At 49.5% G+C, this 24,739-nt stretch overlaps 1 protein-coding gene across 16 annotated transcripts in view; it reads right to left on the minus strand.

The window, feature by feature from the left end:
• The window catches only part of ANKDD1A (ankyrin repeat and death domain containing 1A), a 38,495-nt gene extending 14,875 nt beyond the window's left edge, over positions 1–23,620 (minus strand). The window contains exons 1-9 of one of the 16 annotated variants that reach the window (XM_033109323.1): positions 23,383–23,618; positions 19,273–19,376; positions 17,142–17,240; positions 13,406–13,504; positions 9,710–9,814; positions 8,921–9,019; positions 5,377–5,475; positions 4,324–4,422; positions 2,049–2,147 (exon numbers count right to left, since the gene is read on the minus strand). In XM_033109323.1, the coding sequence (XP_032965214.1) occupies positions 2,049–2,147; positions 4,324–4,422; positions 5,377–5,475; positions 8,921–9,019; positions 9,710–9,814; positions 13,406–13,504; positions 17,142–17,240; positions 19,273–19,376; positions 23,383–23,563 (984 nt within the window). In that variant the 5' untranslated portion in view covers positions 23,564–23,618. Of the gene's footprint in view, positions 1–2,048; positions 2,148–4,323; positions 4,423–5,376; positions 5,476–8,920; positions 9,020–9,709; positions 9,815–13,405; positions 13,505–15,082; positions 15,212–17,141; positions 17,241–19,272; positions 19,377–22,793; positions 23,092–23,382 lie in introns of those variants that run through there. The other 15 variants (XM_033109318.1, XM_033109310.1, XM_033109313.1 and 12 more) reach the window with 15 other exon arrangements.
• Between the last annotated feature and the right edge of the window lie 1,119 nt (positions 23,621–24,739).

The following is a 24,739-nucleotide window of genomic DNA, read 5'->3' on the forward strand; positions in this document are numbered from 1 at the left end:
TATTCTGTTTTCTAAACTCCCTTTTAATCAATTTTAAAGTTTAACTTTGTTGGCAGAATTTAAATTATTTGAACATGTAGATACTGTCTTCTATGTGGGAAGACTAATTACTGAAAACATGTTAATTATCTCCAATTAGTTTACAGTAGTACAGTGAGTACAGGGATTAATCTAAATCTGAAATTGATTTTTTTTAATCGACAAAATTACTTTAAATTTCAACTGGAAAATAAACAGGTGAGAATCTAAAAGGATAAAAGATTATACTAACAGAGAAGAGTAATTAAGGGAGACTAGTTTTTTATGACTTTAAAATAAATTATAAGGCAACAATAAAATAGTATGGTGGCTCAGAATTAGACACACAACTTATTGAAAGAGAATCATTCACCCAGAAACAGAGTCTATCATATATCGAAATGTAAATATTGATGAAGGAATGAAAAAGCATTAAGGCATTTTTTTATTTATGTTAGAATTATTTAATAAATGCAGTTGAGATAGATATACAAAAATTGGGGGGATCTATTGAATAATGTATCACACAATATGCAAAAGTATATTCTAGGAGGATTAAAGAGAAATATCAAAAATTAAATCACAACTAGAATTTTCAAAATTTTTACTAAATTAAAATTTAAAAATTGTGTCAAGAATACCTTTGATTACATAAAAATTTACATCTTCAGAATGTCAAAAAATTGTGAGAGCAAACAACATATGCGATGGTCTAAGAGTAATGACCTCTTAAAAATTGTTTAAAAAGACAAACAAGAAACCCACCAATTTAGACAAAGGACCTGAAGAGATAACTCACAGCAGAACTTAAATTAGAAAAATGAATTAAAGGAAAAAGTTCAGGGTCAATAGTAATTTAAGAGACTCAAAGTAAAACAATAATAAAGAATCATTTAACTATAAAATTGATTAAAGTAATATCTAATATTGGTAAAAAGTCACTCATAACTGACTGGGTGCTATGTGGTGTGACCTTTCTGGAAAGCAATTTAACAACTTACATGAAAAATCATAAAAATGTTTTTACTACCTAACCTAAAAATCCTGTTTGGAGAATTCACACATAATGCAAAAGAAATAAAAAGTTATATACCACAAATATGTTCATGAAGTCATTATTTATAGTGGCAAAATCAGAGCCAACTTAAATATCCAACAGTTGAAGAACTGTTAAGTAAAAGGTGATGTGGACACCGGACCACATCTGGCATGGTCAGCCCCTAAAAATGGCTACTAGCAAAACTATGCAGCAACACTGGTTACTCAGGAGGGGTAGACTCCACTGGACAGGAGTCAAAATTCTGGTGTCTTGGGGTAAAACAAATAAGCATCCCCCTTTCTAGAATTCTGTCTTAGTCTGGATTCATTCCAGCTGGAGGTGCTTCTGTACATATGAGGCGACACTGAGAGGCAATAAAGAAAAGTATTACTTTACTAGGGTGTTGGGGTTACAGTGCCTTTTTTTTCCTCTATATTCCAATGAATTGTGTTACTCTGTCTTTACAATAATTTTAACTAGAGTACTTATTTCAGCTATATGAAATGACCTCTTTCTAATTTAAACAGACAGCTCCTCATTTATGTAATGGGAATAATGATAGTACCTGTTGATAAGGAGACAGAGGCCCAGGGAGGTCAAAGCTGCTTGCCCAGAGTCATTCAGTTTGTGAGTGGCAGAGCCAGGCCTCAAACCCAGGTTGTCTAACGCCAACATCTACGTCTTAACTACAAGGTTATACTGTCACCTATGGTATATTGTGTGTACCACAACATAAGAGGAAAAGAGTGAACAACCTCGATCTGTAGTAAAGAGATAATTACTAAGACCCAATGGATACATGAGTGGAGAACACGAACAGATAATTCACTTGGGAGGAAATGCAAGCTCGGATTCTAATCCTGCCCCTTTCGAACCGTATTTGACTCTGCTGTGTGCTGCCAGCTTCCCTGGTCCTGGCCCCCAACCCCAATCGATGAGGTCATGGGAGACTTTGCAGTGGGGACCCCCTTCAGTTCAGGCCCCCACTTACATGATCAGCCACGTTGGTGCAGCCTCCTGCATGGATGAGGGCCCGGGCCATGTCCTCAGAGCCACCAAGGGCTGCATAGTGGAGGCAGCTCTGCTCCTTCTAGAGGAAAAACAGGAATCACAGCAATTCCTAAGGCTCCCTCACCGTGGGTTTACAAAGCACATTTGGGTTCGTTATTCCATTTTTGTCTCACAACACAAAAGTACCAGTCCCCAACCCCCAGGACTATTATCCCCATTAAACTGGAGGCTGGAGAAAGCAATGACTTGCCCAGGCCTGGTGAGAATTAACAGGAGCTCATTATGGTCTCAGCTCTTCCTCACCCCCCATCACAAACTCCAAAACATAGGCCAGAGCCTGCGTGATTCCTTAGCTGGTAAAGACACAGAGTATAGACGCTGAGGAGATGCTTTTCAAAGAAGGGGACAAATAAGATTTGCCAGTACAGAGCAAACCTACCCGGCACACACCGCCCAGCTGGAACCAGTCTCAGGGTGTCCCAGCAGGACCTGGAGGGGCCAGAGTGGGGGCTTCCTCCCAGATGGGCCTTCTAAGTGCTCTCCTTCAGTTAGAACCCACCCCTGGCCCAACAAGGATCTCACATAAGAAACCTTCCCACTCTGCCAGGCAGGCCCCTCTAGGTGACCAACTGTCCCAGATGGCCCGGGACTGAGGGTTCCCTGGGATGCAGGACTTTCCATTTTAAAACTAGGACATCATGGAGCAACCTGGGACAAGTTGGTCACCTTCCCAAAGTCCTGTCTGAGTGGGTACACAGAGTGGGTGGGAACCAGGCCACCGCTCAATGAGAAATGCATTCACTTTGGGTTTGCCCCCTCCTCGGAGACCCTGCTGCACCACACCGTGAGGGGTGGGAGTGGCAGAATGGAATGTTGCCTCTGCCAGAAACCTCAAGCCAAGACTGGAGCACAAGACCCAGTGCAGTGGGCAGCCCCAGCCCCACACATGACCACCAGCTGGACACGCCCTCCCCAGTCTATAAACTCCGATGCTGTTACGGTTAGAAGCCCTCCCAGTGCTGAGTACTGCACTGGACATAGAGAAAGGACCTTGCTGACCAGAGAGCAACACTGGAAGGACACAGTTTGCAGAGGCAGCTACTTTCCTTCTCTGGGCCTTGGTGTCCCTTCCCACCCCCATGCCCCTAGGCTAGTAGCTCCTATACCTGCTAAGAGAGTTCTGTAAATTAAGTGTTTTGTGGCTTATAAAGCATTATTCACACTTAGGAGAGTTTAACACTGATATTATTATTAAATTTACATTTACCATTTTGCTATTTATTTTCTGTATATCTCCTATCTTTTTTGTTCTACTCTTTCTTCTTGACTTTTTTCTTTTGTGCCAAATAAATATATTTTGGCACACCATTTTAATTCCAGTTTTAAAACTATTTTTGCTATTTATATTTTATTATTAACAATATTATTTTTGCCTTACTATTGAAATTTAGAACAAATAGAGAATTCCAGACCCTGTAACCATTCAACCAGCCAAGAAAGATTATTTTGGCATTGATCTAAAAACAAAAAGCAAAACAAAAGTACCAACTCCCTACTTAAAGAAAGACCACAACCCTCCTTTGTAGGTCACAGGAAAATTTCTAACAGCCAATTTAAGGAATTTGGTGGGAATATAATGAGGGAGAGAAGAGGGCTGTCCCAGAGTCACACCCAGGCCACAGCTCCGAGGGATGGTGTGTCCCCTGCACAGGTGGGCCTCATACTGGGCAACCAGCCCACACTGGGCGGGGCAAATCTTCCATGAGCTCTGGAGTCAGGAGAATACGTTTTTCAGACTCAGCTTTTCTTCTTACTAGCTTGTGACCTGGGGAAGTCATTGAACCTCTCTAAGCTTCAGTTTCCTCATCTGTAAAATGGGGGACACTTTTCTGAAATAACAGATATGATAGCATTTTGTGAATTATGAAGTGCTCAACAATAAGAAGACACGAACAGGTATTGAGCTCTTATTAAGTCCCAGGCACTGTGCTAGGTATTTAATCCTCACAGTAATATAAAAAAGTAAGTAAATCTCACCCCCATTTTACAGTTGAGAAACGAGGCTCAGAGAGGTTAAGTAACTTGCCCAGATCACACAGCTCAGCAATAGAGACGCGAAGACCAGAACCTGAGTCTACTGCCCTATAGCCTCTGCTCACACAATGTTCAGGCATCATTGTGGCGGCTACTGTTGACATGGTTATAGCTCAGTAGCCAAGGGCAGACAGACGTCAGTTGTGGGGAGGCCTGGCTACCTGGGTGAGGGCATTCACGTTGCTCCCAGCCCCCAGGAGGAGCTGCACACAGTTGGGGTGGATCCCTTCAGCAGCCGCGTGCAGGGCGGTCAGACCTTCCTGAAACACACGGAAGAGGTATGAGGATGGAGGAGGCTGGGGCCAGAACCTGAGGCGAGAGGATGCCCCATGCGAGGACCCGGGCTCTCTGAGCTCTCCGCTGCCCTGCAGGAGACGGCCTGGTTGCTTGTGGTGCCTGAGCCCCGCACCAGGTTTTCTCACTTTGAGGAGCATGTGGTACATTCACCCCCTCCTCCACACCTCTGCTCACATTCTCCTTGCCCTCAGGCCACCTCACCCCTCCCTGTTCTCTGTCCCTTCCCTCCTTCTTGAGGAAGCCATCCCTGACCATTCTGGCCACCGAGACATCTACCTTCTTTGAGCACACACCTTATATATGACTTCGTTTTTTTTAATAAATTTTATTGGGGAATATTGGGGAACATTGTGTTTCTCCAGGGCCCATCAGCTACAAGTCATTATACTTCAATCTAGTTGTGGAGGGCACAGCTCAGCTCCAAGTCGAGTTGCCGTTCTCAATCTTTAGTTGCAGGGGGCGCAACGCACCATCCCATGCGGGAATTGAACCGGCATCAGGCAACCTTGTTGTTGAGGGCTCACGCTCTAACCAACTGAGCCATTTGGCCTCCCCTCCATCAGCTCAGCGGCAGCTCGTTGTCTTCAATCTAATTGTGGAGGGCGCAGCTCGCTGGCCTGTGTGGGAATCGAACCAGCAACCCTGTTGTTCAGAGCTCGCGCTCTAACCAACTGGGCCATCTGGCCGCTCCCTTATGTATGACTTCTTGGTAATCCCTCATGCCTAGTGCCCCATTAAGTTTGGAGTTTTGTGCTGCTGCTTAGGTTTTCCTGGTGGCTGTTAGTACAAGAACATGTCCTCAGCTCCTGGTTTCAGGGCCTCTACCACGGAAAACTAGGCTATGTAACAGGCTGAGGGTTTCCTGAAGGCAGGGAGGGAATGTCATGCATCTCTGTATCCTCCAGGCAGTAACTTACCACATTCCGCTCCTCTAAGTCCAGCCTGATGTCCATGAGTCGCTGTAACACAGCCAGGTGGCCCCGGCCAGCTGCCAGATGAAGGGCTGTGTTCCCCTCCTGCAGGCAGATGGGGCTAGTAGAATCACAGACCCTCCCAGACACGGGGGGTCGGACTGGAGCTGCCCCTTATTTTATAGACATGGAAACTGAGGTCCAGAGAGGGGGAGTGACATCTTGAGGGTCACAGAGCAAGTCCACGAGTCACTGTAACACAGCCAGGTGGCCCTTGCAAGCGGCAGCCCTGCATGTTGGGCCATTGCCACCCTGCCCCCTGAGAACTGTGCCAAAAACTACAACTGGGGACATTTTCCAGGGCCAAGTCCTGGACTCTCTTTCCTTGTACTTCAAGGCAGACACATTACTTAAACAAACAAACAAACAAAGTCCCTACTTTCTATGCTCCTGTTAAAGCTGGTCCCTTCCTGGGGACCCCACATCAGCATCCCTTGGCTCTGCTCAAGGCCCCTGCTCCAGGGACTCTTCCCGTGCCCAGGCTGTGCTCAGGCAGCCATCCAGCACCATCACTTGCCTCCTTGTCTTTGCTCAAGATGTTGGCTTCCCACTGAGTAGTGTGGCTGGCCCTGACATAATTAAAACTGGACCTCTCACCCCTGACCTCCTGATGCCCCTTACCCTGCTCGACTTTTCCTTTTCCCCATAATGCTACTAGCCTAACACACTTTATAATTTACTTGTATACTGTGTTTATTGTCTATTGTCTGACTCTATTGTTAGAACATAAACACTATAGGGCAGCGATGTCAGTCTATTTTGTTCTCTGAAGTTTCCCCAAGGGCCTAGAATAAGGCCTGGGGCACATGGCTAACACTCAATTGATATTTGTTCAATAAGTAAATAATGTGATGGAGAGCTTGACGTGTGTCTTCTGGACCTCGAGAGCCAGAGGACTGGTAGTTGCCTCACACTTGAGAAGTCCAAAGGTGGCAGTAGAGGTGGCTCCATGGGGCGGGGCACAAGGCACAATGTTCTTTGTATTAGAAATGGCCCTTGCTGAAGGGTGGTCCTTAAAGGGATCTTCCTGCAGAAAACACCTGAAGGGTAAAGGGCCCCTTTAGCAAAGGGGAGGACTGCTGGAAGGGGCCAGCTAGAGAAAAGGTATGTCCCTAAGGAAGAGCCACAGATGCAGGACCAGGGCAGGCACCCCTGAGGAACCTGCAGAAGTATCAAGAAGAGAAGATCCAGCTTTGGCCATGCATCACACCCAGAAGACCCCTGGGACACATTTAGCTGAACCAGGCATGGGGACCTCCCAGCTCAAGCTCTTTCCCCACCCTGGCTTTTCGCAGTACCTTCCTGAGGAAGGAATCAGGACATTCACATTTAAGCACAGATCTTTAAAGGGCCCGATGAGGATGTGAACATCTGCCAAAGCAGTACTTAAGAGAGTTAAAAACATACCGTCCTCCATGATAGATCCACACATACATAAAACAGCTATAACTATCTTATGGGATCAAAGATGAAACATTTAAATTTCCTTTATAATGATTATATCAATAAATAAAAGTTAAGTTTTAAAACTCCCCTCAACAGCTTTGTTCCGCTCCTCTCCCACCCTCTTAGATGTACACACAGTGGCCTAGGGCCTAGTCTGCTCACTGCAGCAAGCAAGGATCAGGCTACAGGAATGTGGTCACAGTGTGAAGTCTCTGTGTTCAGAGACTCAAAGGAAGCGGGTGAATGGAGGGGGGCCTGACAAGTGCCCCAGCTAGCAGGGCTGTGAAGATAGGGCAGGGCTTTCTTCTTCTTTCTGGGTTATAAATACCCACATCCTGCCCTTTGAAGCTTCAGATAGCACAGGCCCCCAAACAGGGCTGGACAGGACAGGGGGCTCAGAGACAGGACAGCCTGGCTGTAGGAGGGCTTGGCCTTGTGCCCAGTGCCTTCTGCCCTCCACCTATGGGGATGCCCAGGCTCTCCACCTCTGTGAGGCCCTGTCAGCCTCTCCTCAATGTTCCCAGTGGAATGAATCACTTTCTCTGGGCTCTCAAAGCCTTCTTAACATTACAGCACCTATGGCACGACGTGTGTTCTCATCGGTTCTGACAGGTCTCTCCCCCTATGCAGGCCATGGGGTCCAAACAGGAGTCAGACCTGAAGTGGCCCAAAGCCTTGAAAAGCTTACTGTGCCCCTTCCCCAGATGAAATTCAAAATGAAAATACTCCTCATCTGAAAATACAAAACTGAACAGGGGCATACAATTTTAACCACTTCGTTGTAGAATTTCTGTTTGCAAGATTCTGGGGAAGTTAATCAAAGCTGGACTTTTCTTGTTTTCTGCTTTTGGTACTCTAGCTCTCCTGGGGCCCTGAGTACAATCATGTTTTGCCTCCTGAGTAGATGTGTCCTGGCAAAGGCTGCCCTTTACTCTCAGTTCCTGGCACAGAGCAAGGCCATTTCCACAGGTAGCCACGTTTCCAAAATGAAGGAAATCAGCCTGATCTGATTCTCAGGATCCAACTCAGTCTTTTCATCCCTAAAGGATGAGTATGGACAGACGGATTCATAGCAGACCCACAGGCTCAGCGCCCCAGGAGGCAGCCTGGTGATGGGGAGGGGGGGGGTGCTCAGGGCTAGACATTAGGATGCTGGTTCCATTGACCTTTGGCTTTCTCTGTGACCTTGGCTAAAGTATCCCAGTATCCCCCTCTCCGGTTCTCACTTTCCACATCTGTAAAGTGAGAAGGTTGAACTGGCCCTTGATGAAAATGCCCTCCAGTTCTAATATCCTGCCGTGCATTTGTCTGTGAGCTCCCTGCCCCTAGCTTAGAAACAGGACTCCTTCTATTCTGGACTTCTATTTTAAGCAGAAGATTAAAAATGGAGTTCGTCCCTTTGTTGGAAGCACATTGTTTAGAATTTGCTGCAACATACGTGCCTAATGATTCGCAATGGTCCCTTACAGGGTGGTCAGTCATGTGCAGGGAAGTCCCTTCCAGTGCCCACCCCTCACCCCTTTTCAGATTGGTGAAATCCACCCTGAACGAAGTGCTTCCTCCTCAGCACACTTACCCTACTTTTGCTATAACCATAGTAGATTACGAAATCACAAAGAAAGCAACAACCACAGGGGTGTGGCTACCATCCCCCTAACTCTTCCCACCCTGTGCCCCAACAACAGAGGTCCCCAATGGAATTCACAATCCGCTCAAACCCACTCCAGGCAGCACGGCCAACCAATCGGATTTGCCATCCTGACTCCCCACATCGATCATAATTGTTTACTAGGATGGTGGCATTGAGTTCCTTGGGTAAGAAACTACGTCTTGGGCATCACTGTGCTTCTCATTGTAGCACAGGACTGACTCATAGTGTGTGCTCAAAACTGCCTGCGTCATGAACATCAGCCACACTCCGGTCCTTCGGCTGCCTGCCCCTCCAGCATGTTGGAGTCAGAAGTAGGCACAGGTGAGCTGCCAGTGCCCGTCCCAGTCAGGAGCCCGGAGCCTGGCCCTCCCCTGGGACCCACGATCACAGTACCTTGTCTTTGACACTGTGGTCACAGCCCGAGCCCACGAGGAAGTCCAGAGCATCCAGCTGCCCATGCTCAGCTGCCCGGAGAAATGCCGTCCTTCCCAGCTGACAGGGGAGGAGAGAGTGAACCTTCTGTGCCCTGCCCATCTGGCTTCTGTTTCCCCAACCACGCGGGGCTTGCAGTGGCCTCTCCTGCCCCAGACACTCTCTTCGCCCCTCACCCCACACACCCTGTCTGGAAAGTCCAGACCCAACTTCCCAACAAGACCCTACTTGGGAGGTGCTCTCCCCCATTGAAATCCTCCTGGGCTCCCTAGTGCCTACTGAATAAGGGACAGAGTCCTGAGGCTGAGAGTCGAGATCGCCATGAGGGACCCCAACAATCCCTCTGGCCCTTACTCCCAAGAGTCTGATCCATCTGAACACATACACCATGGACCTTTTCTACCTCTAAAGCTCTAGTGATGCTCTCTCCTCCATCTGGAATGCACCCCTACTTTCCAATCTTACCGACAAATCCAGTCCATTCACCAAACGCCACCTCTTCCAGGAAGCAGAAAGCAGTGACACCCTTCTCTAACCTGTCTAGTCCTTTTCAGAGCCTCTCGAGGGAACTAGCCACATTCTGTCTCGTTCATTTGTATCCTAGTGCCCCTTCTAGACCAGAAGCTCCCTGAGGCGGGGTCCAGTCTGCACTACTCAAAGCTCAAAGGATGCACTCAAGGAATGGGCAGGAGTGGTCCCAGGAGCTCCAGGCCCAAAAGAAAGGAAAAACAGCCTTGACGCCACACTTACCTTGTCAGCACGGTCCAAGGCCACATCCTCCAGGTCTTCCATTATGAACGCCAGAATCAGCACGTGGCCTTTCTGGGCTGCGCAGTGCAGTAAGGTCAGGCCATCCTGGAAACAAGCCCAGGGTGGTCCTTGCAGTCTGCCAATGGAGGCCCTTCTCCCACACTGGTTGTCTCCCAAAGGGTGACGAAGGAGGTCTTGTGGCCCCAGAAGCAACATTTAGGTGAGGGAGGTTTGCAAATCCAATGTATACAGCCCAAAGCCTCCATTCTGGCTGTACATTACAGCTAGATTGTTTGGAGCACTGCTTTTCGAATATATTGCAGCCATTAGTGATCATAAAAATCAATAGAACAATGTTTTACATCTTGACAGTGGTTTGAATTACACAGAAGTAGCATTTGTCAAATCTCAGACATCATAAATTTAAGATTCATGTACTTCATTGTATGTAAAGAAATTGAACCCTAGTTAGTGATATGCATGCTGAAGAATTTAGAGGGAAGTACACTGTGGTCTATAATTTATTTTTAAATGCATCAGAAATTTATGAAGAACTCTAAAACTCATCAAGAAGAAATTAAACGACTGTGGACGAAAAAGGGGCTGCATACTAAACCTGACAAGCTCTGGGAGACACGCCAAAATTAGCCACATAGGATGATCTGAGCATAAAAATTCCTAATTAAAAGCGAGTCAGAGCGGGAAGTCATATCCTGGGCCTGTAGCTTTCTTGACAAAAGTCAACCTTTACCTCAAGTAAGCCAGTCTATTGTCTTTTTGCATCTAAGATAACATACCCTTGGAATGTTAGAGGAATCCCTTTTTCAGGATCCCTGGGGCACAACGCACCACACCAGAGCATGAGACCACAGAACCCCTCATTGCTATCTTGTTCCCCCAATACTATCTTTATGTGCTATAAAATGTTAATTAACTATCATGTACTCATCAACGTAAAAGAAGTATATGTCTCTCCATTTTACTTTTTTACCCAATCCCAGAGATTTCCCTGCTTTGCTTTCTCCCACCCCCTGAATCTATCCCCAATGGACTGTATGTAACCCTCCTTACGTCTTCTCCTTTGATTCTAATGTATAAAATAAACTAATAAACTGCAAAACTGCCATTCTCTGTTGAGCATCTTCATCTGTTGAGATTTTGCTTCCAAGCAATTGTCATCAGTTTGGCTCAAATAAATTCATTAAAATTCTCCGTCGGTCTGGACGTTTCTTGCATCAACACAACCCAATTAAAAAATAATGTGGACATCAAAGAAGATTTACAGTAGACAAATAAGCGCAGGAAAAGATATCTGACATCATTAGTTATTATTAAAATGCAAATTAAAACCACAAACCGTTTCTAACGATGAAGTATGAAAAGGGGAACATGCTAACATTACAGTGGGGAAACCTCGCCAACACTCTTTAACCAAGTAATCAAGTGTGATATTGTGATTTATAATAAAAATACTATGTGTATTTAGTCTTTGTCCCCTTTCCTGGAACAGAGCTCCTAAAACCTTTTGGAATTTCAATTTCTTAAACTGTGAAAGCCATAAATATCTTTTGTTATGTTAATGAGGTAACTGGGAAAGCCCCTAGGAAACCTAAGGTGGGGGCTGGTTGTCTGGGGAACCACCCTCAATTAGGAGGCTGGATCTTTCAGTCCCACCCTCTAGCATCCTGGGAGAGGAGAGGGGTGGAAGCTGAATCAAGTGCCAATGGCCAAGGATTGTGTCAATTGTGTCTAGGTAATGAAGCCTCCACCAAAACCCAAAAGAAGCAGGTTTGGAGCGCTTCCAGGTTGGTGAACCAAAATGCATCCATGTGCTGGGCCCAAACTCCACAAGAACAGAAGCTCCTTTGTTTGGAACCTGACCCTATGTATCTCTTCATCTGGCTAGTGATGATTCATATCCCTTTAATATCCTTTGTAACAAACCAGTAATCTAGTAAGTAAATGGGTTGCCTGAGTTCTGAGAGCTGCTCTAGCAAATTAATTGAACATGGGGAGGGGGTCATGGAACCTCTGATTTATAGCCAGTTGGTCAGAAGCCCAGATAACAACCTGCACTTGGGATTGGCATCTGAAGTGGGCAGTCTTGTAGGGCTGAGCCCTTAACCTGTGGAATCTGACACTACCTCCAGGTACATAGTGTCAGAATTTAGTTAAATTTGTGGGACACCCAGTCAGTGTCCATTGGAGAACTGAGTTAGCTGCTTGGTGGTGTGGAAAAAACACATATGTAGGAATTGGTGTCAGAATTGGATCAAAGTAACATCAACAGCGACAAATCATGTTGGTGTCATACGCCCCCTGATAGGAGGTGATGGGAGAGCACGTGACCTCTGTGGTCTTCCCAAATTTCTATAACCCCAATCTAATCCAGAGAAAAACATCAGACAAATCCAAATTGAAAGACATTCTATAAAACACGTGACCAGTACTCTTCAAAAATGTAAAAGTCGTGAAAAACAAGGAAAGACTGAGAAATCATCACACGATTGGAAGAGACAAAACGACTCAGTGCACTGTGGGACAGTAATGGGAACCAGACAGAGGTAATGGTGCGGGGACCAGCCCACAGCCTCCCGAGATGAGTACCTTTGGGGAGGGCTGTGCACAAGATTGAGAGAAGACAGGGTAGATGGTTTGCAAAGTTGGCCGCAACTGTTTCTCCCACCCTTGGCAGCACCCTAAGGGGCAGTCCTGTGCTGCTTTCAAGAGGAGAATCCAATATTCTCCACGCCCTGAATCTAGGCTGGCCCTGTGATGGGCTGGAGTGGACGTAGTCTGTGACTTAGAGGCCATGCCACTTCCACCCCTGCATTCAGTCACCATTGAAAGAAATGCTCAATTTTCAAGCAGAGATTAGTGAAAAATATGTCCGTTCTTTCCCATCTAAGTCCCTGGATCCCTGAATTCTAAGGACCCAGCTTGATAACCCCTGGCTGACAGCGTTTGGCCCAGAAATGTATGCATTTTCTTAAGGGCCACTGTGCAGGAATGCCAAGCACTCTGATGGGCTGGGCCCTCCTCACTCAAACCACAGCACACACCAGTGAGCAGCGAGGGACTGCCAGGCTCCCTAATGTGCCACGTGCTGTGTCAGGGCCCTTACACACAGCACTGCACTTACTTCTCCTACTAGCATCCCCATTTCCAAAGGGGAAAACTGAGGCTCAGGGTGGTAAAGTAACTTAACTAAGGTCTCAGAGTTTGGTGAAAGGTGCTTTCCTCCTATCCCCCACCCAGAGCACAGGGGAGGCAGGGCCCATCGGAAGAGGGGAGGAGGCCCCACCTCTCTCTCATTTAATCTTCCTAACCACCCTATGAAGGTGTTATTTTGATCCTTATGTAAATAAGGAGGCTGGTCAGAGGACTGGGGACTGTCCTACATCCAGAGTGGAAAAGGGTGGAGGGATGAGAAGAAAGAGGTGTTCAGTGTTGATGGAAGAGGCACCCCAGGCCCTTTTCCCAGCCAAGGGGAGCTGCAAGGATCCCAGCTTCACTGAGCTGAGCTCAGCCGGGGTTTCGAGAGGGTTCTAGGAGGGCAAGCTGGGGCAGGTAGAGGCATGTGGGGACATGAGTGGGCAGTGATGGGGGCAGACCTGTACAGCTGGAGGCGGGGAGCGGGGGTGGGGGGGGGCGGGGTAGGGGAAGGGAGGGAAGGGGCTGCCAGCGAGGTCTTACCTTGTTCTCACAGTGGATCTTGGCTCCAGAGTTAACCAGGAGCTGAAGAATCCGCAAGTGGCCGAACCAGGCAGACAGGAGAAGCGCGTTCATCCCAAACTAGGGGAAAGGACACAGGTGAGGAGGTGAGGAGAATGTGAAGAGGTGTGGCTGTGCCATTTGGGCCCATGTCTGAATTGTAAAATCATACAATCATAAGGGACCATAAATGCCACCCAGGTGAGGGAGCTCCAAGCTTTAGGAATTTAAAGTCCAGGAAATTTTTTTAAACAGAGGCTGATATACTATTGTAAGCTTTGGGGCAGGGCAGTGGGGTACCAAATAAAACTTAAAAATAAAGCAGCTGCCATCTACTCTCATCTTCATTTCATAAAGAGGGACCATTTTAACACAAAAAAATTGGAAGGAGCCAGTCTCAAAATATACTCTTTCCAAATTCAGCTTCACGAAAAACACACTACATTGTTCTTCTTTTCTGATTTGCTGTGAATGGTGAAGACCTCCTGGACTGGCGTTTGAGAATCAACTGTTTGAGAATGTCTGGCAGAACATTGTCCAGGCTGATGGCTGAAGTCTGCACACGTGCAGGGACGGTGCCTCGCCACCACACGAGACATCCACTACACGGTCAAACCCTGCTCACCACGTGCAAGCCCCTCCCTACGCTGCACCTAGACCTGCATCCCTGTACTTTCCACCCCACGGGCCCTTGGGAGCAACTGAGAATACGTCTGGGCCTTTTTCTGAGGATGGCCCAGCACCTGTTCGCAGGATGCTCTTCCTCAACATCTGCGAAGTACTCCAGGGTCCCCAGAGCCCCTTCCCTGACTTCAGCTCTCGTGGAGTTCTGCGTCTGAGGGCAGCCGTCGTCCCCATCTCCCCAGCATTGCCCCTTCTCTGTAAAGAGCACCCCCAGGCCTCCAAACTCACCTCCCAAGATACATCAACAGCTGGCCACCCACCCCACCCCTGGCGATGGTTTTCCTTGTCTCCGTGGCTGGTGGTGGTATCAGGCCAGGTCTGGGGGACCATCACCATCTTTGGCCTAGAGGCTGTTCTGTCCTCCCTCAGTTTGGGGCACCCTCAAAGTGTGTCTGTAGGTATTGATGACCAGAACATATTTTCCCACAGAAACAGGGTCTGTGTGGCTCTAGGTCCCCCAGCAAGGCCAAAGGCCTGTCATACACAGTGTAGCCTCATTCTGAAGGGCCAAACAATCTCCCGACCAGCATAAGGAGCAGGCCTGTAGTGGGCAAATGCTCTCCAGTTCTGCTGGGAGCAAAAATACAGAGCCTGTCTCAAGAGCTAAGGGGTCAGGGTCCCGCTATTCTGCCCCCACCCCAGCATGCTCCAAGCTCCCTAGGGCCTAGGGCAGAGGCCAGAGGACAGGGACCCTGCCCTGGGACAGGGCTAGCTCTTAGTCTTCAAGCAGGCTCAATTTCACAGTCTGCACCTCTGGCAGAGGGGAGGCGCCCCATCCCAGCACCGGCATGGAATATCCTGGTCACAGCTGCCTCCCCACTGGCTCCACAAGGAGCCTTTGTGAGGGGTGACAGGCAAAGGAGTCTTACTAGTTGGCACCAGAATTCCTCTTAGGGACTATGTTTAGGTAAAAGCTTTGACAAGTGGTTGGGGTGAAAGGGGAAACCCGGAGGGAACTGACTGATCAGCAGGCACCTGAGCATCCAGAGAGTTTTCACAGTTCTGCTTTAGAAACAGGCACACATTGGGGGCGGCCGGGTGGCTCAGTGGGTTGGAGCACGGGCGCTCAACAACAAGGTTGCCGGTTCAATTCCTGCATGAGATGGTGGGCTGCGCCCCCTGGAACTAAAGATTGAAAATGGCGACTGGACTTGGAGCTGAGCTGCGTCCTCCACGGCTAGATTGAAGGACAACGACTTAGAGCTGATGGGCCCTGGAGAAACACACTGTTCCCCAATATTCCCAAATAAAATTAAAAAAAAAATCTTTATGAAAAAAAGAAAAGAAACAGGTACAATTTGGAGGCAGGGTGGGGGGGACAAGAACAGCTTTGAGGGGAAGTGGGGACAGAAGCAGTGTCCAACACAAGGAAAGTGCCAAGGGACTTTAAAGAACAGGCATGTCAAAGATAGAATTTCAGGATTTTTACATTGTTTTCATGCGTGATGTAAATGCCCTCCATCTCTTATTTTGGATAGCCTGTGCCACACCCAAAGCCTGGTATATGGGGTCTCTATGGAAATCAGAGAAAAGGACTGAGATCCACCTTAGGGGTGATGCCAGGGCGAAGACAAAGGGTTATTTGCAAAAATGTAAGAGGGTGGCAAAAATCAAGCAGAAGCTAAAAGTAATAGCCAACAGTGACCACAAGAATTTCCTCCTGAAATCTTAGGGAAGATACTGCACCCGCTACAGCTCCTCAAATGGGAATTGGAGTTGGTCTGAGCTAGAGCTAAGGAGGCCAGGAGACCCAGCCGTGACTCAGAGCTCAGCCCTGGGTAGAATATCAGTAACTGTAGGCTGTCTGGATGAGGAAAGGAATGAATAAATACAGGGCAGAGGAAAGGGAGGAGAAGCCCACAGGAGCTTGGGAATTGAAAGGGTCCTGGCTCAGGGCTGGGGGAGGAGAGTCATGGAAGCCACAGCCTCCTGCCCGTGGGAACCCCAGAGACACTGCACAGTCCTAGTTCCAGAAACTGTCCAGGACAGAGCCCTGTGACATATTGCTAGAGATCTTCCCCCAACAAGAGGATTTCCCTTCTCCAGGGTCTCCATCACCCTCCTGTTACTAAGTAGGCATGCCCACCAGCCTTCTTATTTTTCAAAATATATTCATTGCTATTTGCAAAGGAAACAGGTTTATAAAGGCACTCTCGCCTACTTTTCTCAGTCAGTCCCTCAAGGAAGGAATCTCAGAGCACATTGGTGATAGTGGTGGTCTTTGTGGGCAAGGGGCTGACGAAAGGGGTTGCATTGTTTTATTGGGAAGCTCAGACTTACGATCCCAGTCTCGTTCCAGAGTCATTAAATGAGCCTAAGCAGATGCAGGGAGGCGTGGGGAGCTAGGTGTTGCTGCCCGGCCTTGTAATCGACGCCTAGTGGTGGGGCGTGGGAGCAGAGAGAAGCCAGGACAAAGAAAAGTATTTCCACGGAAGCTAAATCTTTACCAGGAAGTTTACAATTTTTTAAAATTTAAATTTAGACTCTTAAATGTATCCCTGTCAAATATCATCGTCAGATTCAGCTCCTTTCTCAAACACATACAGCTAATTTTGTAGATGCTGTTATTCTTCAGTGCTCTATCTCAGCAGTGTGCTGCCTGCCAATCTAAGACTGTGAGTCTTCATGCACGATCTTGGTTCCAGGGTCAGCCAGGACAGAGCCCTGTGGCGTAGCACCTCTGATGACTTTACTATTAAGGCCTTTATTAATCCACCCAATCTGCTCTGCAGCCCATATTTCTCCTTGTTCACATGGTATCACGAGGAGCTGGAAAGGCTCTCTGAGAACTGAAGGGCCCTTGAAAATGGAAAGATGTTTATGACTGCGCAAGGGAAAAATGGGATCAGCGTGTTGTCACTGGCCCCTAAAAACCTTGACATCCTGCCCACCCTGCCCCTGTGCATCTGTGGCAACCTCAGCAATGACAGCTGGCTCGGAGACCCACAGTGAGCTCCAATGCCCCTCCCCCACCCTGAGACAGACAGACAGACAGACATGCACACATAGCCGTGCCTTCATAGGGGTCTCGTACCACATCCTCATCGTCCACAGCAGCCCCGTGCTCCAGGAGCAGCCGCACAGCCTGCTCGTGCCCTGCACCTGCGGCCCAGTGCAGGGCCACCCTGCCCACCTGCCAGGAGTGAGAGAAATGCTGTGAGGTACCGGCTGGCTGCCTGGCCCACCACCTGGCCGGGAAGCTGGTCTGCAGAATGGAACGGACTTTGCTGGCTCTGGTGCCTGCTAGCTGGGGCCCCAACCCCACTCTGGCCCCCTCCTCTTCCTTCATATGGCAGCAGCTGAAACAAACGTAGTAAAACACAAGGGCTATATCCATCTGTCCCCCACTTAAAACTCTTCACAGCCCCTCACTGCTCTTGGGACGAACGCCTAACCCTGGGGCCCAGGAGGCCCTGCACGGCCTGGCCCTGCTCACCACTGCCTCTCAGAAATGCCAGCTTCCCCCCTCTAAGTCTGTTCCTGCTGCTCCCTCTGCTGGGCAGCCACCTGTGGCCAATGATTATTCTCCAAGTCCTTGAGGTCCCCTGAGGGCCTGGGTTCTGTCCCCTCCTTCCCTCAGAAAAGGGCTGACGGGTCCTGACACCACACCTCTTTCTCAGACCCCCCTGGCAGTTCACCATGGTCTCTGGCCCTTGGCACAGCTAAGCAGGCCTGGGGGAAGCGAGGGTCCCTCCGTAGTCTTCTGCTTGTGAGGGGACAACGGAAGGAAACTGATTTTCTATATGGTCTCTCTGGGGACTAACTGCTGTTCCTTCCTCAAGGCTTCTGCCCATGTGTAGCTTCTACCTGGAGCACTGCCCTTCTTCACTGGCTCCTGCAAAAAAGCCGCTTCCTCATGAAGCCTTCCCTGACCCCTTCAGGTGGGGTGGGTCCCCTCCAATCTGTCACAAGGGGAATGAATTGTTTGTGATGTATGTACTCTGTGTAATGTCAGTCCTCCCTTACCATACTATTGGCTCCAAGAAGGCAGGAATCATGACTGCCATGGGATCTGCTCTGTCCCTAGCACCTAGCCCTTAATATTTATTGATTGAATGAATCGATAAATGAATGAATGAATGAGTGTGACATTAGCATGCTGTCATCCTCACGTCCATGCTTCCTCGCTCGTGCTTGTCCAGGACTGAGATCGAGGCTTCCGTCACCAATAAGATGCCACGTGAGCTAAGGAGACTTGCTGCCCCCTCTGTACCTGCCTCAAACTATAACTAATACCAAAGTGAGGCCCACCAGGAAATAGGGAGATGAGTGTTGTGAAAACTGAAATACACCAGACACACCCCAGAATTTCTGTTACTATTACTGAGACCTAGGAAAGCTTGGAAGACCCGGGTCATACCCCTGTCATGTCCCCCAGACAGAGCAGCCTCTGCTGCAGTCAGGAATTCTACATCCAAACTTTTCAGCTTGTGCTGACCTGGCACCCAGGCTGGCATTGCCTCTAAGATGCTCCTGACAGCTAGAGCCCTCAGGTGGGGAGAGGCCATCCTAAGTAGCCTATCCTTAGTGTCCCACAACAAAAGGAATGGACTTTCCCTCTCTCCCCTTCCCCAGCAGGGATGTGGACCACCCCACCCACCTCCTTCCCTGAGACCTGATCGGTGGGGCTTGGTCTGGCCCCCTGCCTGGACTTTGAGCCCCTGAGGGCAGGTGGAGACCCACAGCAGCTGTACACATTCAGTGGGCACAGCTGGACCTCAGAAAACTGAACTAAATTTCTGCCTCATGTATGCTCAGCCTCTCTTGGTCTGGTCTTGCTTGGTCTGAAACCCCTGGACTTCTGACCACAGGCACCACTCCATGTTTGTCTTTTCAGGTGTCTGCACCTATCTACCTGTCTGCCAGCCTCTACTCCTGACCTTCACCCCGCTGCCCTCCTGACTCTAACCTTTGTTTCCTGGATATGCCTTTCAGATGAGTCACAGGGGTCAAGCGTGTGAGCTTTGGAATTGCCCAAGCCTGGCTCAGAATCCTGCCCCTGACCTTGGGCAAGGCCTCAGAGACCTTGGGACAGTGTGGACAAACTGAGCCTCCTGCAGGTTAACACATGTAAATGCAGGCTCCATGAACTGTCCCTCCTGGGTGGAGCTGTCCCCACCGTGCTGCCCCTATCTCGGCCTGTGTGGAGGAGCCCGTGTACACACGTGGTTTCTGGCTCTGACGTTGACTCTCCTCCCAATCAGCTCCTTCATGCTCCTGATGTTGTTCCGGTGCGTGGCCTCATGGAGCTGCCTCTCCAGAGGAAGCACTGTGGGGAGAAGGAGGATGCGGAATGAAGGAAGGGTCCCCCACACTGCATAACAAGGAGCAGTGAACGGCCCAGAACGTTTCCCGGGTGGGGTTCTTTCAGAGGAATGGCAGGTGGGGGGGGAAGCCTCTCCTCCCTCTCAATGTGGGAACTTCCCCAGACAGGCTGCTTTTCTTTCTAACTCACCACACATCCACACAGCCAGGACTCGGCAAAACCCGAAGATGGAAGAACATGGGCAAGACCTACAGAGCCAGGAGTGTACCCCTCACCTCTCTGAGATGCCCCAGCCTCCAGGTTTCGTGTCTGCTCCCCATGTCTGCGCTTAGAAAGGGAATGCAATTCATTCCCACTGGAGTTGATAACTACCTTTTTCACAGTGCTGTGTAGAAAGCAGCCAGGATCTACTGAGTCACCTACTGCATTCACTCAGCTTTTTTTTTTTTTTTGGAGAAGGGGAACAGGACTTTATTGGGGAACAGTGTGGGGAACAGTGTGTACTTCCAGGACTTTTTTCCAAGTCAAGTTGTTGTCCTTTCAATCTTAGTTGTGGAGGGTGCCATTCAGCTTCAAGTTGTTGTCCTTTCAGTCTTAGTTGTGGAGGGCGCAGCTCAGCTCCAGGTCCAGTTGCCGTTGCTAGTTGCAGGGGGCGCAGCCCACCATCCCTTGTGGGAGTTGAACCGGCAACCTTGTGGTTGAGAGGACACGCTCCAACCAACTGAGCCATCCGGGAGCTCAGCGGCAGCTCATCTCAAGGTTCCATGTTCAATCTTAGTTGCAGGGGGCGGAGCCCACCATCCCTTGCGGGACTCGAGGAATTGAACTGGCAACTCTTGTAGTTGACAGCCCACTGGCCCATGTGGGAATTGTACTGGCAGCCTTCAGAGTTAGGAGCACGGAGCTCTAACCGCCTGAGCCACCGGGCCGGCCCTTCACTCAGCTTTTTTGTCCTCATCCCTCCATCACTTCTTTTCTCCTCTCCCAGTTATGGGGCCCACTCTGACTTGCCTTCTCTGTGATTTGTCTGTACTGCTCTCGCCCTCATCACTGCACTTTATCTCAGACAGTCTCAAGACTAATGAGAATGTCAAAGCTCACCTGCCAGCTTCCTGCCATGGGCAGCGGTGGGCTCAGAGGGTTAGTGGCCAAATCCAGAGGACTAAGGCCTGGTGACCCTCATGCTGTCATCATCCTGACAGCTCTTGGCTTGTAAGGATGTCTGGTTTCCTTGCCTGGAGCTCAAGTCCCTTGAGGGTCATTGCCACACCTGACCTTTCTCAATTCATCCAAACAGCTCACAGCAGGCCCATGGCTGGGCACAGGGCGGAACCCACAAAACTCTTCTTCCATGAGTGACACTAACCATCCTCAGACTAATGGATGCCTGTCCTCCAGAAAGTCTTAGACACACTAACATAAGGGACAAATATTTCCTGGCCCTTTGCACAGTCATTACAGAGCAGGTAATCTTGTGGTTTTATTGCTGCCAAACCCACATCCTGTGTGTTTGGTCCAGTGTGAATGTCCAGCCCCAGTCCCTCTGTGTATCCAGGGACAGGTGGCCAGCATCTGGGCAGGGAAGGCTAGGATTCACTGAGGTGATAGGCCTGCCATCAGTTTGTTTTTCCTGATAAATTCCACATAGTTTTCCAGATGTGGGAGAGGGTCTTGGGCTTTCTGGGGCTTCACAGAGACAACCTGTGGACCTCAGAGCTGCTGCCCCAGGGCAATCAGCTCTGGATGAGCCACTTCCTGGCTATATGAATTAGTTACTTAATTATCCTGTGCTTCAGTTTCCTCATCTGCCAAAAGGGGATGTCGGCTGCCCTGCAGGGTTATTGTAAAGATTATATATATGAAAAGCTTCTAGCATATTGTCTGGCAAATAAGCCATCATCGTCATCACTATTATTCCTCCAAGACAAAGAATCAGAGAATAATTCCTAGTGGCCAAATACCGGGAAGTGCTGGGGCCTCCTTCATTCAGTGCCTTCTGAGCCAGTGAAACACCACCTTCCAAGTGTGGTCCTCCGTGATAGCTCCATCCTTCCCCACCTCCAAAAGGGTCTGCCTGTCCTGTAGGTGAGGAAAGAGCTCTTCTGGAAAAGCCCCTCTCAGATCTCAAACATCTCCAAGAAGCACTGTGTCCCAAGCTTTTCTTTCCTTAACCTCTTAGCTAAAAACCACCAGGATCCAGGTTTGGGGAAAAAGCTGGCACTTCAGGTGTGAGCTTAGAGAAGCTGGGGTTCTAGTACCCACTCTGCCACTTTCTAGCAGCAGGATCCTGGGCTAGCCATGTCCCCCCTTGGGTTGTCGGTTTCTTCAGTTGTGGAATTGGGGGAGGGTGAATAAAGTGACCTGAAAAGATCCCTTCCAGCTCTGACTCCCTTTCTCTTAGCAGACACCTATGGGGAGTGGTCTCCTTTGTGTTGGCAAACAGCTAAGAGTCCTAATGGGTGCAAGCAGACCCCACCCTGCATAGTGCCAATGAAATCAAGTCCAGTCTCATCTCTTCCATCCACCTCAACCCATGCATCCTCTTTCTGGCCACATCAAATATTATATCCTGTACTCTGGCCTCTGAGCCTTTGCCCAGGCTGGGTCCTCTGCCCAGAATTCCCTCCCACACACCCCAATGCTCCTTGCTGCACAGTTCCTTAAGGGCCTGATCACAGTGATTCTCTGCTGCAGGCAGAACCCTGTACCCTTTAACATAGTTTGCACCCTCCCCACGCCATCCTTCTCTCCCCTCTCCCAGCCAAAGCCCCCGAAGGTCAGCTGATGTCCACATGGATGCCGCTGCCTGGCTGGGAGGCCCTGGCACCAGGCACACTCCCTGAGCAAGGCTCTGAGGGGCTCTCATTCCCATCTGCAGCACACCATAACTCTCTCCTCTGGCTTTCAGTTTCCCCATCTGATATGGTCTCCACTCTCCCTCCAGCCCCAACATGCTGAAGGAGCTGGGGCCTTCAGCATTTCTACCACTTAATGGCTGTGTGACCTTGGGTAACTTAATTAACCACCCTGTGCTTCAGCTTTCTGTTCTGCAAAAATGGAGGTAGCAATAGGTCCTACCCATAGGGCCGTTGGGAATAATAGAGTCTGTCTTGGCTCAGCCTGACACACAAAGTAAGTACTCGATAAAGGACCGCGTTATCATCTTATTTCTAGCTAATGTCTCCACCGCGGCAGCTCACTGCTCTCCCAGCGGCTGGCGCCCCCGAGTCCCAAGCGCGCGGCCAATGTCCCCTCGGCCCGGTGCGCGTTTCTTTCGGCGCCACAAAGAAGCCCGAGACGAAGGTGGCCACGTGGACTTAGCCAATAGTAGCTTTGGGCCCCAAGGGTGCGGGGTATGCTCTGGGCCTCTGCCCGCACCGGACCCCCCCACCCCACCCCACCGGGGCCCTGCAGACTCACGGCCATCGGTCTCCCAAGGTAGCTGCTCCTCCATGCCGCGGCTCCGCAGCCCCTGCGGGCGCAGTGCTCGGAGGCCAGCCCGCCAGCGCGCGTCCTCCCTGGCGGGGCCTGGGGAGCGGAGAGGACCCGGCGCGGAGCTGGGGCGGAGGAGCGTTGAAGTGTGTGCGGCAGCGGCTCCTCCGGACCCCTTGACTCCGCCTCGCCCCTTGGGTATGATGCCCACGCAGTTCTGCGGCCTCCCCTCACCCCCCGCCCATGCAGAACCAGGCTGCAGATCTCTCCTCCGGGTCCCAGTCCGGTAGGCTGAGGCCCCTCTGGGCTCCACAAATCTCCCTGGGTGTGTCTCCCTCTCCCCGCAACCCGGGAGCTGTCCCAGCCTCTGGCGCCCATAGGTGTGTGCAAGGCCAACGGCAGGCCCCATCCTCGGGGCTCAGGAGCCTGTCCCCAGGCGCCGAAACTCAGACACCAAGGACTTGGGCAGACTTTAAGAAACAGAATCCCCAGCAAGCCCACAAGCATATGAAGAGATGGTCAGATTTATTCATGATCAGAAAAATGCATGTTAAAATGACAATCAGATCTCACTTACACCAATTAGACTGGCGGAAATTAGAAAGCTGGATAATGCCGCATGTTGGTGGGGAATGAGGAGCTGTCACCGCCAGGTCACTGCTGGTGGGAGTAGCCCGGAGCAGCCATTGTGGCAAACAGTCTGGCAGTAATGGGGGAAAGGATACACAGCGCATTGTGATCCTAAAATCCAGCTCCATTCCTTTCTCCTTATCTGTAAAACCAATGGATTGGAGGGAGGGTTTGTGATTGGTCCGCCCTGATAGTCCACGGTTGGATGCAACACAGCGATCTTTCTCCAGGTCACTCAAGAGGAGTTGAGGGCTCCCCAGTGCTGGTGACAGGTTTCTCCACAAGATGGCCCTCCTGGCTTTTCTTGGTTCTTACTTCATATCTTGAGAAATTAGAGGAGGTTTGTTTTTGTTTTTAACAAATAGATCGGTGACTTGTGTTTTGCAATCTACCTAGTTGATTTCATGCTTCTTTATTATTCTTTCAGAAAGGCGGAATCCCAGGCCCCAGCCCAGACTTGTTGAATCAGAACCTGCATTTCAACACGATCTCTGGTGATGTGCACATTCAAGTATGAGACGCACTGCTCTAAGTTGTCCACGGCACATCATCCCAATCCATTTTTTTTCAGGTTTTTATTCACTATTTTCCACAAGCATATATAATCTCCTTGTGTTGTCTTTAAAAAAAAAAAAGATTTTATTGGGGAAGGAGAACAGCACTTTATTGGGGGAACAGTGTGTACTTCCAGGACTTTTTTTCCAAGTCAAGTTGTTGTCCTTTCAATCGTAGTTGTGGAGGGTGCTGTTCTGCTTCAAGTTGTTGTCCTTTCAGTCTTACTTGTGGAGGGTGCAGTTCAGCTCCAGGTCCAGTTGCCTTTGCTAGTTGCAGAGGGCTCAGCCCACCATCCCTTGTGGGAGTCCAACCAGCAACCTTGTGGTTGAGAGCCCACTGGCCCATGTGGGAATCGAACCAGCAGCCTTCGGAGTTAGGAGCATGGAGCACTAACCACCTGAGACACCGGGCCGGCCCTCCTTGTGTTGTCTTCATTTACTGAGCACCAGCTGTGTGCCAGCGACGGTGTCAGTCCTATCTCAGCATTATCTCATGTACTCTTCTTACCCGCCCTGTGAAGTAAATGCTGTTATCAACCTCTTGTACAGGAAGAAAACGGATAGTGATGCACAGATAGTGAGTCACAAGATCTGAGGGACCACAGTGGCTGGTTCAAACACAGCATGTGTCCCCAAAGCCAGTGTCCTTGAGTCCTAAGCTACACAGATGCTTTCATTGAGCAAGGCTGTGATGCCTGCTTCTGTGCATCCCTTGCAGGGGGATGGGCACATGCCAGTGTCAGGACACAG

The sequence above is a fragment of the Rhinolophus ferrumequinum genome, chromosome 6 (genome assembly GCF_004115265.2).
Source record: "Rhinolophus ferrumequinum isolate MPI-CBG mRhiFer1 chromosome 6, mRhiFer1_v1.p, whole genome shotgun sequence".
NCBI lineage: Eukaryota > Metazoa > Chordata > Mammalia > Chiroptera > Rhinolophidae > Rhinolophus > Rhinolophus ferrumequinum.